Source organism: Pteronotus mesoamericanus, unplaced genomic scaffold, assembly GCF_021234165.1.
Source record: "Pteronotus mesoamericanus isolate MK-2021 breed Mesoamerican mustached bat unplaced genomic scaffold, CSHL_Meso_final contig_214, whole genome shotgun sequence".
In the NCBI taxonomy this organism is placed as follows: Eukaryota; Metazoa; Chordata; class Mammalia; order Chiroptera; family Mormoopidae; genus Pteronotus; species Pteronotus mesoamericanus.
The window spans coordinates 4,671,950-4,685,322 of NW_026555089.1; the positions used below are offsets into that span (position 1 = coordinate 4,671,950).

The window sequence follows — 13,373 nt, forward strand, 5'->3', positions numbered from 1 at the left end:
TTGGTCTTTGTGGTCTACGCTTTGAAGACTTCCTGGGTTGCAAGCACTGGGTCTTGCACCTTCCCATGGGGAGTCAGCTGGTACTCCGGAAAGTGGGTGAGGATGCTGTGGGAATCCTTTCTTCCCCCAGGATCTGGTCTCAGCCCTAGTAGGGTGTGCCTGGCAGGCCCAGAAAGAGGACAAAGCAGGCCTCCTTGTAACAAAATCAGGCTCTTTGTGGACAGACAGGCTGGGGACAACAACTCAGGCTAGAAGGTGGGTGAAGGCTGTTTTCCAGCCCCTGGGCTCCTCCAGGCCGGGGCCCTGCTTACCTGTGGCCAAGTATGTTGCCCACGCTGCCTTACCCTCTTGCAGGGCCTGGCACCTTGGGGTGGGGGTGGGACTTGGGCTTGCCCTGGGAGGTCATGGGCATGACTAGTGGCCGCTGTGGGTGAGGAAAGAGGCATCTTGCTGGGGTGGGGCCTGGGAGACTCATTTAATGTCCCAGAGCAGCCTCTGGCTGCTCTTAGGCTCCCCCTTGAGGGTGAAAAGGTGTTCCGGGAGAAGCAAGGTGTTAGCCTGAGGAGGAGGTGTCCCCAGCCTGTGCCACCATGCTCCCTGAGACAGGGTGCCACTCTTCAGGTACCCCAGATAACTGTCCCCTCTCTCCTCATCCCTAACTGCAGCAGTAACACCTGCCATTTATTGAGGGCTTACTACTGTTGATGAGGGCAGGGTACTGGCCCGAGATGGGGAAACATGGCCCTGAGTGAGCCTCAGCTGGGACTGCTCACAGCTGCCTGACCCTCTTCACAGCAACACACCCTCAGACACTTGGAAAGAACCTAGGCGGGTGGGAGGAGGGGAGGTGGCGAGAAGGGTCAGTGAAGCTGGAGGGCTCACCCTGGCACCTTGGAGCTCCAGCTCTCCCAGCTTGAGGTTCTTGCAGAAAGGGGAGGCGTGGCAGGACTTGAGGTCCATGAGTTCTGGAGAGGAGCGGGGGCAGGAATGGGAACCCTGGCAGGGTAGGCAGCCCAGTGCCTGGGGCTCCAGGGCCACAGGGCTCACCCTGCTTGTCTGAGTCAGAGAGGCATTCAAAGCGTTGGCAGCGCAGTCGCTGGTGGCTCTGGCAATCCGCATTTCTCGGTCGCTGGTACTTGCCTTATCCAAAGCCTTGCTGGCATTCTCATAGTTGGCCGGGGCCCGCAGCCGCCAGTATGGCAGGTCCTGAGGGCAGCAGGGACGCAGGATCACCGTTGCCCACCCCTCCTTGGTTGCTCCAGTCCCACTGGCTTCTAGCCCTGAGGTCTGCTCTAGGGCGACCTGTCAGCTTGGCTGCCTGTGAGTCTCTCATGTAGTATGTCCACATGTCTGAGAGCCTTAGATCCTCATCTGGGGTCACTTGGCCCTCCAGCTTCTGAATCAGGAAGGTGGGGGCTGGGGAGGGAACTTGCTGAGGAGCAGCTATGGTTTCGGGGGACTGCTGCTCATCTATCCAGCATCGCTAGATAACCACTCTAGATCAAACCCTGATGTTCAGGGGAGCAGGCCAGGGAAGGCTTCACAGAGGAGATTGTATCTGATTTAGACCTTGGGGGTTGAGTAAGAATTAGCAACTGAAGGCTTTGTACGTCCGCAAGCTTGGTATATGCTCAAGGAACCAGAAGTTCAGTGGGGGCACTTGAGCGGCAGTGGCCAGATCACAAAAGGCCTAAAACGCACAAAGACTTTCTGCTTTGTGTCTTGGGCAGTTTCTGGAAAGGTCAGGGTCACCGAAGGGCCTTGAGTAGGGAAGAGATGTGGACAAACATTTTAGAAAGATTGGCATGCTCCAGTGACTGTCCTGGAGAAGAGTTCAGAAAGAGTGGGCTAGGGGCAGGACGGTGGCAGCACAGGGCAGCCTGCCAGAGGCTTGCGGTACATCCTTGTAAATGCCTCACCAAGGCCAGCTCCCTCCCTCTTCCCCCATCACCAGACATACACTTGAGGTTAGATCTCTGTCTCCACATCTTTATTTTTTAATGCAAAAAAATTTAAAAAGTATATTTTATTTATTTTTAGAGAGGGGGAGGGAGAGAAACATCAATGTGTGGTTGCCTCTCATGCACTTTCTACAAGGGACCTGGCCTGCAACCCAGCTATGTGCCCTGACTGGGAATTGAACTGGCGACTTCAGTTTACAGGCTGGCTCAGTCCACTGAGCCACACCAGCCAGGGTTTAATGCAAAAATGTTTAATCTTTTTCTTGCTTTTTCTCTTTTCTTTTCTTCTTCTTCTTCTTCTTTTTTTTTTTTTTTTTGAGAGAAAGAAACATCTATTTGTTGTTGATGCATTCATTAGTTGATTATTGAATGTGCCCTGACTGGAAATCAAATCCGCAGCCTTGGTGTATCAAGGTGATGCTCTAACCAACTGAGCTCCCAGGCCAGGACTCCACTCTACCTCTCTATTAAATTAGCCTGGAGGGTAAGTCCAGGGAATCATAAACATGAAGATTGCAAAATTATCCTGGAGCTTTACCCTTTCCCAGAATTCTTTTTTCCCTGTGTGGCCTTTCGACACAGAAGGCAGTACTCACCCTTAGTCTTTCAAAGAGCTCTGCCTATCTAAGGAAGCTTCCAGGAGGAGGTGGGAGGAGTTAGGGCAGGGGCCTTAGGGGGATACTTAAAGCCTCCCTCCCCTTACTCCACCCTTGGGTAAATCTCCCTCTTGTTTCCTGAATCCCACAAGGCATTTCTGCAACTCACACCCAGAGCAGAGAGAGACAGGCTTACATGGAGTGACCCGCTTGTGGGCGCACACAGTATTACAGGCATAGAGAAAGGTCAGGAGGGGACAGAGGGAGTCCTCTTGTTTTTAACCGGTTGACTTCCTGTGCACACAGGCTGCTCAGTGCAGCCAAGATAGTGATAGAACTATCGGCCAGGCCTGTTGGGGAACAGTCCTCCATCAGAGCCCATTGCATGTCAAGCCCCACCCCTGGTGTCTTTGGCCGTGGACAGACATGGCATATTTTCTGTTCCGTTCTCTCTCTCTCTCTCTCTCTCCTGGGGAGCTGGACCAGCAGGGAGAGGGGGCAGGGAATAGAGGCCCCTGGGCCCTGCATACACTCATGGGAGTGCATGACGCAGTCTGCGGCAGGCAAGCACCCAGAGGCAGGTGTGCTACTCCAGCAGGAGGGTTCTCCCACGCTCAAAGTCACCCACCTCCTAAGGGAGCAAGGTAAGACCCGCTGACACCAGGCCACCAGGAACACGGCGCCACAGACTACCAGGGCTGTTACCATTTCCCTCTGGGCCAGGCCGCACCAGTGGCTTTCCTCCCACAGCTGCCGAGCCTCAGTCTTTGCTGTGGATGGAAGCCCTAGGTTAAATCCAGAAAGGGGCCCCAGGGGTCACCTTGAGCCCTGACGTGCCGAGGACGAGGGCTTCATCTATAGACTTAACAGTATTCCTCAGGACACCCCCAAGGAGCTCCGTCCGGTTCTTTCCTGGGACACTCGGCCGAGGCACATGTGGGGAGAGTGTGATGTTGGGGTGGGCATCTGCACCTCCCACCCCAGGCACATGCTGCTCGCAGAGCTGACAAGAGGTTTAAGCCCACCTAGAGCCCTGTCCCCTACCCTTAGGGGTGACCCCTGTGCTCTGGCCCAGCTTACATCCTGGCTCTATCCGAAAGAGACAAAGAAGTTTTTGTCTTGGCCCTGGCCAGTGTGGCTCCGTTGGTTGGAGCATTGTCCTGTAATTGACAGGTTGTGAGTTCAGTTCCTGGTCAGGGCACATGCCTAGGTTGCGGGTCTCCTCGCAGTCCAGATGCTTCTCTCTGGCATCGAAATTTCTCTCTCCCTTCCTCTCTCTCTAAAAGCAAAACAGAAGGGAAAAAAAAGTCCTCGGGTGAGGGTAAAAAAAGGAAGTTTTAGTCTTGCTACAGGGTGGGGTGCCAGGCGTTGCAGAAAGACTTCATGCATCACAACTGTCTTTTTTTTTTTAAAGATTTTATTTATTTTTAGAGAGAGGAGAAGGGAGGGAGAAAAGGAGAGACATCAATGTGCAATGTGCGAGAGATACATTGATCAGTTGTCTCTCACACATCCCAATTTGGGGACCTGGCCCGCAACCCAGGCATGCACCCTGACTAGGAATCGAACTGGCTACCTTTCAGTTGGCAGGCCAGCACTCAACCCACTGAGCCACACCAGCCAGGGCAAGCATGGCTCTTAAAGATAGCCAGGTACTTCCTGCAGAACAGAGCAGGCAGCTCAAGTGCCTTCCTTAGTTCTCAGCATCCTGCCTGTTGCCCCCTCAGCAGGCCTGGGGGCAGAGTCAGGGTCCCCTTGACATTCATAGGGGGTAGTCAGGGGGTTCCCAGGAGAGGGCTGGGGCTTTGTCATAGACAAGGAAAGGAGGTGGCACTCACACTTCGAGCTCCTGCTTCATTTTGGCACTCTTCCCGAGTGCCAAACTTCTCACCCAACTTCTGCAGCTTTTCCCTTGAAGCCTCAAAGTCTGGCTCTGGAGGAGCTGGAGGGATCTGCTCAAAGGAGGGACAGCGCTGGGAGACTTCTCATTGCCAAGAAGGCCATCACCCACTCTCAGAAGCCTGGCTCAGCCTTCTGTCTTCACCCAAACGCTCAGCCTGCCGTACTCACAGCAAGCCGGTGTGTGTACCGAGGCATCCGGGTAGCCAGATGAACTCTTCACGCTGTGGCCCTCCTGAGAACTTGGTCTGGGCGAAGTGAGGAAGGCAGCTCTGGATGCTGGGAAGCCTGTCTGAGGTGTCTCTCCTCCCCTCCCAAACCCTGCGTCAGACATCCTGGCCACCCGCTTTTGGTCCTCCCCAATCCCACCTCCCCAGTGAGCCCCAGGTGGGGCTCAGTTGTCCATTTCAATCAGAGGATGGTTAGGACTTGGGGCCTTAGGCAAAGGTGATCGAAGAGTAGACGAGATACCCATTTTCTCAGAGGGTCATGGGGCAAGAGCCAGGTTGAGGAACAGGGCCCAAAGGCTATGATGACATCTACCCAGCACCTCCCAGGGGGGAGCACAGGTTTAGGGAAGCAGGTCCTTCAGGCTCCTGAAACTTCCTGTGTCAGCCATCCGAACTGTCCCCTTGCTCCTTACGCAGCCTCACCTTGGTTTGAATGGTGAATTTCACCTTGTCCTGCTCACTCACTGCATCAGAGATCTCCGCCTGTAAGGAGCTGTCTCCCTGCAGGTCCACTGACAGGGAGCAGGGCTGCAGGGGAGGGGAGGTCCCTGACCTGGCTGACCACGCCCCTTTGCCCATCCTCACTGCATTTTGTCCTCAGGCTGAACCCACCTCAGCAGCAGCAGTGCTTTCATAATGCCCCAGGGTCACAGGCTACGCCCAGAGGGATCCTGATAAGTCACTGCTCAGGTCTTTACGACGAGCAGGACACTTTCTCACCTTCCCCTGTGCCACCCGTTCCCCAACTGGTTGCATCAGGTACCCTTTCCCTGGGCGTACAGTTGGATGAGAAGTCCCCACTTCTTTTGAGGGATCCTGAGAGCATTCCATTCACTTTTAGTGCCAAGAAGGTGTTGGCTTATAGGCAAAGCAAGTGTATTTCTCCACATGAAAACCATGAAGCACCAAGCTACTAGTTCTGTCTTCCACTGCGCTATTCAACCAGCATTTATTGAACACCAACTACAATATGTCTACTTCACTGTGCTAAGTGATACTAAGGAGGAGGGAAGCGGCTTAGATGCCACTTTACCTTCAAGCACGGCTCACTAGCACGTAAACGGACACTGCCCACATCTCATACCCAGATGCCTCACTCTTTCCTCTCACAGGCTTTGGCACACATTTGGCACACAATGGGGACCACTATTCTGACTTCTGTCACCATAGGTCTGGAACTTCATATACATGCAACTGTACAGTATATACTTTTTGTGTCCATGTTCTTCAGTGAGATCCATCTGTGTTGTTGAGTGCAGCTGTTCTCTTTCATTCCCATGTGGTATTCCATTATAGGAATATGTCATAGCTTATATATCCATTCTACATTTAGTCACTTGGATTATTTCAAGTTCTATTATGAATAAAACTACCATGGACCTTCTCATATGTCTTTTGAGGGACCTAAGTACTTATTTCTGCTGTGTATGAGAATTGCTTGGCCATAAGGTAGGTGTGTGTTTAAAATGCTTTCCTAGATAATGCCAAAGAGGTTTCCAAGGTGACTGTAGGCATTTATGCTCCTGCCAGCATTGTATGAAAGTTCCAGTTGCACCATGTCCTTGCCGATACTTAGAACTGTTAGTCCTTTTCATTTTAGCTGTAACTGGTAGCAGTGCGGTAATGTCACATTGTGGCTTTATCTTGTATTCTCCGGGAAGGGATGATGTTGAACACCATTTTATGTACACATTGGCTATTTAGATATCTTCTTTTGTAAAGTGCCTATTCAGATCTTTTGTTCCTGTCCTACCCTCCTTTTTCTTTAAAGAAAAAAAACTGAGGCAAGGGAAAGTGGTAGGGGGTAGGCAGAGACAAATGTATTTAAAAATAAATTTAAAAAAAAGAAAAAAATTGATTTTAGAGAGAAGGGAGAGAGGGGAAGACACACATGTGTGCGCGCACGCACACACACACACACACACATTGATGTGAAAGAGAAACATCAATCAGTTGCTTCCTGTAAGCATCCCAACTGGAGATTGAACCCGCAGGCTCTTGGTGTATGGGATGATGCTCCAACCAACTGAGCCACCCGTCAGGGCCTCCCCTACCTTCCTTTTAAAAATCAGAATGTGTTATTGATTTGTAGGAACTCTTTATATATACTGGAGACATGCCCTTAGTTATATGTGTTATTGGTATTTCCTACTCTAGAGGTTCCCTTTTTACTCTCTTGATGGTTTATAATTGTACAGGTTCAATATATCAGTTTTTTCTTTTATGATTAAGGATTTCTGTGTACTCTTGAAGAAACTTTTGCCTACCCCAAGATCATGAAGATATTCTATTATTTCTTCTAGGAATTAATAGTTTTAGCTTTTATATTTAGGTCCATGATCGATTTTTAATTTGTTTTCTATGTAGCATAAGGTTTGGGTTATGACTCATTCCTGCCATATGAATCGCCAATTATTTTAGAGCTATTTTTAAAAAACTGTCTTTTTACTATTGATTTGCTTTGGTGCACACCTTGGTTGAAAATCAATTGACCTCATAAGTGTGATCAGTTCTGTACTCTCTATTCTGTTCCACTTATCTATATTTCTGTATTTTGGATAATATCACACTGTCTTGAGTACTGTAATTGATAGGCAACCCTGAAGTCAGACAGAATTAGCTTTGTTCTTTTTCAAAATCATTTAAGCTATTATAGGTGCTTTGCATTTCTACCTAATTTTATAATCAGCTTGTTAATTTCCAGGCCAAAAAAAACTTGCTGGGATTTTGACTGAGATTATATTGAATTAGAGATCAATTTGAAAAGGACAGATATTTTTGCAATATTGACTCTTTAATCCATGAACATGAATATCTTTCCAATTATTTAGGTCTTAATTTTTCTCAGTAATGTCTTATAGTTTTCTCAGTAGAGGTTTTGCATGGACATCTTTTGTTATATTTATTCCTAGGTATTCAATGATTTTGTTGTTACTATTTTAAATAATGTTTAAAATTTCATTTTTTAATTGTTTGTTGCTAGTAGAGAGAAACACACAATTTCTTTACCTTTTGTCCAGGAACTTGCTAAATTTATGTACTTTTAATCGTTAGTAGAGCCCTGGCTGGTGTGGCTCAGTGGATTGAATGCCGACCTGTGAACCAAAATGTTGCTGGTTTGATTCCCAGTCAGGGCACATGCATGGGATGCAGGCCAGATCCCCAGTTGGGGGCATGTGAGAGACAACTGTTCAATGTATCTCTCACACAGTGATGTTTCTCTGCCTCTCTTTCTCCCTCCCTTCCCCTCTCTCTAAAAATAAATAAATACAATCTTAAAAAAAAAAAGTTAGTAAACTCTTTTGGATTTCTTACATATACAATCCCATAATCTAAAGAATGACAGTTTTGCCCTGGCCAGGTGGCTCAGTTGGTCCCAATACACCAAGGTTGTGGGTGCAATCCCTGGTCAGGGCACATACAAGAATAAACCAATGAATGCATAAATAAATGGAACAACAAATTGATGTTTCTCTCTTTCTCTCTATCTCCCCTCTCCTCCTCTCTTCCTCCCTCCCCCCTTTCCCCTCTCTCTAAAATCTAAAAATAAAAAGTTAAAATAAAAAATCATGTATATAGCCGTGGCTGGTGTGGCTCAGTGGATTGGGTGCTGGCCTGTGAACCAAAAGATCACTGGTTTGATTCCCAGTCGGGGCACATGCCTGGGTTGTGGGTCGGGTCTCCAACTGGGGACATATGAGAGGCAGCTGATCAATATTTCTCTCACACATCAATGTTTCTCTCATACATCAATGTTTCTCTCTGTCTCTTTCTCCCTACCTTCCCCTCTCTCTAAAAAGTAAATAAATAAGATCTTTAAAAAAAATATATATATATATATAAAATAAAATAACAGTTTTAGTTCTTCCTTTCCAACCTTTATACATTTTATTTCTTTTTCTTGCCCTGTTGCACTTGCTAGGACCTCTAGTACAATGCAGAAGTGATGATACGATGATAAAGAAAATCCTTGCCCTGGTTGATATGGCTCAGTGGATTGAGTGCTGGCCTCAATCCACTGAGCCACAGGGTCACAGTGAACCAATGGGTCCCTGGTTCAACTCCCAGTCAGGGCACGTGCCTGGATTGCAGGCCAGGACCCCAGTAAGAGGCGTGCGAGAGGCCTCCCACTGGGTTAGAGGGATGTCTCTCCCTCCCTCGCCCCCTCTCTAAAAATAAATAAATAAAATCTGAAAAAAGAAAGAAAATCCTTGACTTGTTCCTGATCTCAGAGGGAATGCATTCAAAATTTAATCCTGACAATGTTTTTAGATACTCTGTCAGAATAATGAAGTTCTCTTCTATGCCTAGTTTGATGAGAGTGGTGATTTTTATTAAATTTTTTCTGCCTCTATTGAAATATCATATGGATTTTCCTGTTATTCTATGTATATGCTGAAGTTCATTGATTGATTTTCAAATAGTAAACCACCTTGCATTCCTGGAAGAATTTATAAGGTATTATTATTATTCATTATAAGGTATTATTATTATTATTATTATTACTGTATCACAAGGATATTTTTTATTATTGATTTTAGAGAGAGAGAAACATCAATGTGAGAGTGAAACATTGATTGGTTGCCTCCCATCTGTGACCCCGACCAGGGATGTAGCCCACAACCTTGACATATTGGGACAATGCTCCAACCAACCGAGGTACCCAGCCAGTGGATTGAGCCCTGGTCTGTGAACCAAGAGGTCACTGGTTAGATTCCCAGTCAGGGTACAGGCCTGGGCTGTGGGCCAGATCCACAAATTGGGGGTGAGCAAGAGACAATGTATTTCTAGCATACTGATGTTTTTCTCCCTCTCTTCCGCTCTCTCTAAAAGTAAATAAATAAAATCTTATAGAAAAAAAGTAAAGAATGCATTTTCTGCAGTTGCTGGGTATATAACTCTACATAAATTAATTAGATCAAGAGGATTTATCGTTATTTTAAATCTAAATCCTTACTAAATATTTTGTCTGCTTGTTCTCTTATTGAAAGAGTTGTGTTAAACTTCTGTGTGTAAGTTTGTCTATTTCCCCTTTTAATTCTGTAATCTTTTACTTAGCATATTTTAAAACTATATTATTAAGTACATATATATTTAGGACAGTTTTATCTTCCTGTTGAATTGACTCTATTATCATAAAATGTCTCTTTTTATTTCTAGTAACTCTTCTTGTCTTACAGACTAAGTCTGAAATTAATATAACAATACCAGCTTCCTTTTGGTTGGTTTGTTCATGGTGTATATTTTTCCATCTTTTTTTCCCAATCTTTCTGTGTCCTTATATTTAAAATATGCCTCTTTTAACAGACTAGAGTTGTCTTTAAAAAAGCCAATTAGGCCCTAACTAGTGTGGCTCAGTTGGTTGGGTGTCATACTGCAAAACAAAGCGTTGTCAGTTCAATTCCTGGTCAGGGCACAGGCCTGGGTCATTGGTCCCATCCCTAGTGGGGGCGCCTGGGAGGGGCAGCCAGTCAAGGTTTCTCTCACAAATCATTGAGGTTTCTCTTCCTCCCTTCCCCTCTCTCTAAAAGTAAATAAAATCTTTTTAAAAATCCAATCAGAAAGTGTTTGTTTTTTAATTGGACTGTTTGGTCCATTCATAAGTATTGTAATTACTGATATAGTAGGCTATAAACCTGTTATCTTGCTTTCTAATTTCTCTTTGTTCCATGTCTTTTTTGTTCCTTTGTTCTCTCTTTCTTTTCTTCTGTTAGATTAGTAAAATATTCAATATTTTATATTATTTCATTTTCTCTATTATATTTTTACTTACATATATGTTTATTAATCTTTCCTTTCTCTGCATTTAAAGGAGAATCTTAGAGAAAACAATGCTTACTCTAGAGGACAAAGTCTAATAGTGGGCTTTCAGAGTCTGGTGCCTTCAAAGGTTGGGGGTGCACCTATCAGTTTGATAGCCTAGCACATGTTCAGAGCACAGAACATTCTGTAAGACAACAGTAATAATAACAACAGCAACAACAATAATATAATAGCTAACACTATAGCTAAAGAAAATCTATTTACTATATGCCAGGCATACATACACACACACACACACACACACACACACACACGTGTGTGTATAAATTTAACCATGAGTATGAATATAGGTAAACATTGAAAAAGATACTTTCTGTTCATACTTTGTGTCTCTCAGCCCCTCTCCCCTGTCCAAATTCCTCATTTCTTGGCTTCTCTGACACCTCCAGGGAAGACACTTCCTGTGTCCAACTCCCTGCCTCCCGCCCCCTCCCCCACCCCACAACGCACAATCTAGCTCATTTGTGCAGTAGGTTCCCAAGTTGCCTGTTTCCTTCTTGCTGCCTTATTATCTCTGCTCTGAGCTGGTACTGCGTGAGGAAGATGGGACATCAAGGAAGAACCACAGCTACTCCATCCTTACTCCTTAGCCATAGCTAACTATGTACATGCCTCCGAGCCCCAAAATATGCACCTTGCGTGCATCCTTGGCGGAAAGTTGCTCAATAACTATTTGTTGAAGTCAAGAGGAAAGAATAAAGACCGAATGGTCTTATGATTATATGAACACAGATACAAAAAGAAAGCCATTGGTGCTGAACAGGGCCCCCGCCTTGGGAAAGAAGGGACTCCAGCCCCTTCTCAATCCCTAACACCCCTCCCTCCTCTTCTCCGTCAAGCCAGCGGGAGTCCACCCTGGGGCGGTGAGGACTGACAGTGATGGATCACTTTCTATCTGTAAAAGCAAAGGTAAAACCCTGCTTCCTTTGGCATCCTCACCAGTCCCCGTGCGGTTGCCACAGAAGCGCCCCACTCTGTTGCTCACGCTTGTGCTCAAACGCGCGCGGGCGCGCACTCCCCTCCTCCTGCCGCCCCCCCGCCCCGCCTCCCAAACTGGGTATCACTGGGTATCACGGAATGAGGTGGAGATTGGGAGGGGTGTGCATCCTTCCTTTACCTTGCTCTCCTTCCCAGCCTCTTGATGCTCCCCCACCACTCCTCGGCTGCAGCACACAAGGATTCCGTGGCCGGCCACTGCCCGCGCGCTCCCGTAGCTTGGTCCCTGATTACTCACCCCCGAGGGACGGACCAAGTGGAGATCCTGTCAGTTGACGGAGACATTCTTCCCTCCCTGCCCTGGAGTCACCTGGAGTGGGGCGCGGTCCCCATCCCGGTCCCTCGCAGCCTCGCCTTTTGATTGGGTACCAGATTTATCGTGCGCGAAGCCATTGGCTGCAACGTCTGTTGTTCCTGTGTCTGGAGCCAGCTTTTAAGGGGATTGGGGAACTGAGAGGGCCGGGAACAAGATACAGCGTGGGCGCTGGCAGTGGCAGCCCTGAGGCCTCAGAGATCTGCCGCCGCATCAGCCCCGCGCCCGGGCCGGCGGCCTCCCGCCCGCAGCCGCTTGGGGCCTCGCCCTCCAACGGTCTCGCGCGGTTTGCGCGTGCGCACTAGCCCAGTCTCGCTCTCCCAGGCGGTGGGCGGGGCCGTGCGGCGGGCCGGGGGGTCGGGGGGCTGGGGGGTCGGGGGGCTGGGGGGCCGGGGGGCCGGCTTGGGGGTGGGAGGGCAGGGAGGTAATGGGGACCAGGCGAGGAAGTGATGGACTGCGAACGAGGGCAAGGGCTAATGTCTGTGGAGAAAAGGGTTCCGTTTGGATTTCCGCTCAGGGACAGGAGGGAGCCACGGTGTAAGCCGCACAGAAGGGGGCGCGATAATGTCTGGGGCCCGGGCGTCCAAGGCCAGGCCCGGGCCCATGGGTGGTTCAAACTGGAGCCGGGAAGCAGAGGGACACAGACGCTGCGAGAAAGAATGTGGATGCCTTGTAACGGGCTCATCGTGATTGGGAAGAGAATGGCGCTCCTGAGTAGGAATTCCCAAAAGCCTAGGATGTGGGATCTGAAGCTTGAGCCTGAGTCCTGGGGACTGGAAAATGCGGAAAAGGCGGTCTTGAAAGAGAAGTCAGGCCTGAGTCAGGAAAGAAAGAATGTGAAGCTACTGCACAGTGTAGCAAGTGCACTACAGGCTTCAGCAGGTTTGGGGAAAGAAAACCCAAAGGGAATGTGGGGAAAGCAAGAAGTCAGCCCCAAAACAGGGGTTGAAACTGAGGGTGCAGGGACTACAACAGGGTCTAGGAGGGAGTCTGGATTTAAAGAGACTTTGAGGTTTACTGGGGTGGGGACCAGTGGAGAGGACATGAGATCCAGAGGATATAAACTAGGGCACAATGAGGAAGAGCTGAGCGCGAGTGGAGAGAAACTGAGGTCAAGTGGTGAGAAGCTGATTGAAGAGAAGCCGAGGGGAGAGGCGCTGAAGTCAAGTAGAGACAAGCTGAATTTAAGCAGAGAGAAGCTGAGTTCAAGCGAAGAGAAGCTGAGTTCAAGTGGAGAGAAGCTGAAGTCAAGCGGAGAGAAGCTGGGTTCAAACGGAGAGAAGCTGAGTTCAAGCAGAGAGAAGATGAGGTTGAGTGGAGGGGAGCTGAGGTCAAGTAGAGAAAGACTGGTGTTCAGGGGAGAGAAGCAGAGATCCGAGGGACAGATGCTGGGTACTAGTGGAGAGGATTTGAGATTCACTGGAGATAAACTGCGGTCAAGTGCAGAGAAGCTGGGATCCAGTAGGGAGAAGCTGGGGACTAGTGGAGAGAAGTTGAAGAGTTCAAAAATGGGGAGCATAAATGAAGAGAAAATTGAAAGATTGGTAGAAGTTAC

At 48.1% G+C, this 13,373-nt stretch overlaps 1 protein-coding gene across 1 annotated transcript; it reads right to left on the bottom strand.

Moving 5' to 3' along the window:
- Positions 1-471: 471 nt before the first annotated feature.
- Positions 472-11,838, bottom strand: SNX32 (sorting nexin 32). The gene is given in 18 exon segments (XM_054570694.1): positions 472-558; positions 883-965; positions 1,048-1,113; positions 1,116-1,208; positions 1,312-1,396; positions 2,558-2,598; positions 2,833-2,907; positions 3,088-3,131; positions 3,133-3,188; positions 3,378-3,560; positions 3,908-3,961; positions 4,198-4,216; positions 4,396-4,422; positions 4,424-4,538; positions 4,647-4,728; positions 5,110-5,214; positions 11,627-11,672; positions 11,816-11,838. Coding segments are annotated over 18 exon segments (1,284 nt in total).
- Positions 11,839-13,373: the final 1,535 nt, after the last annotated feature.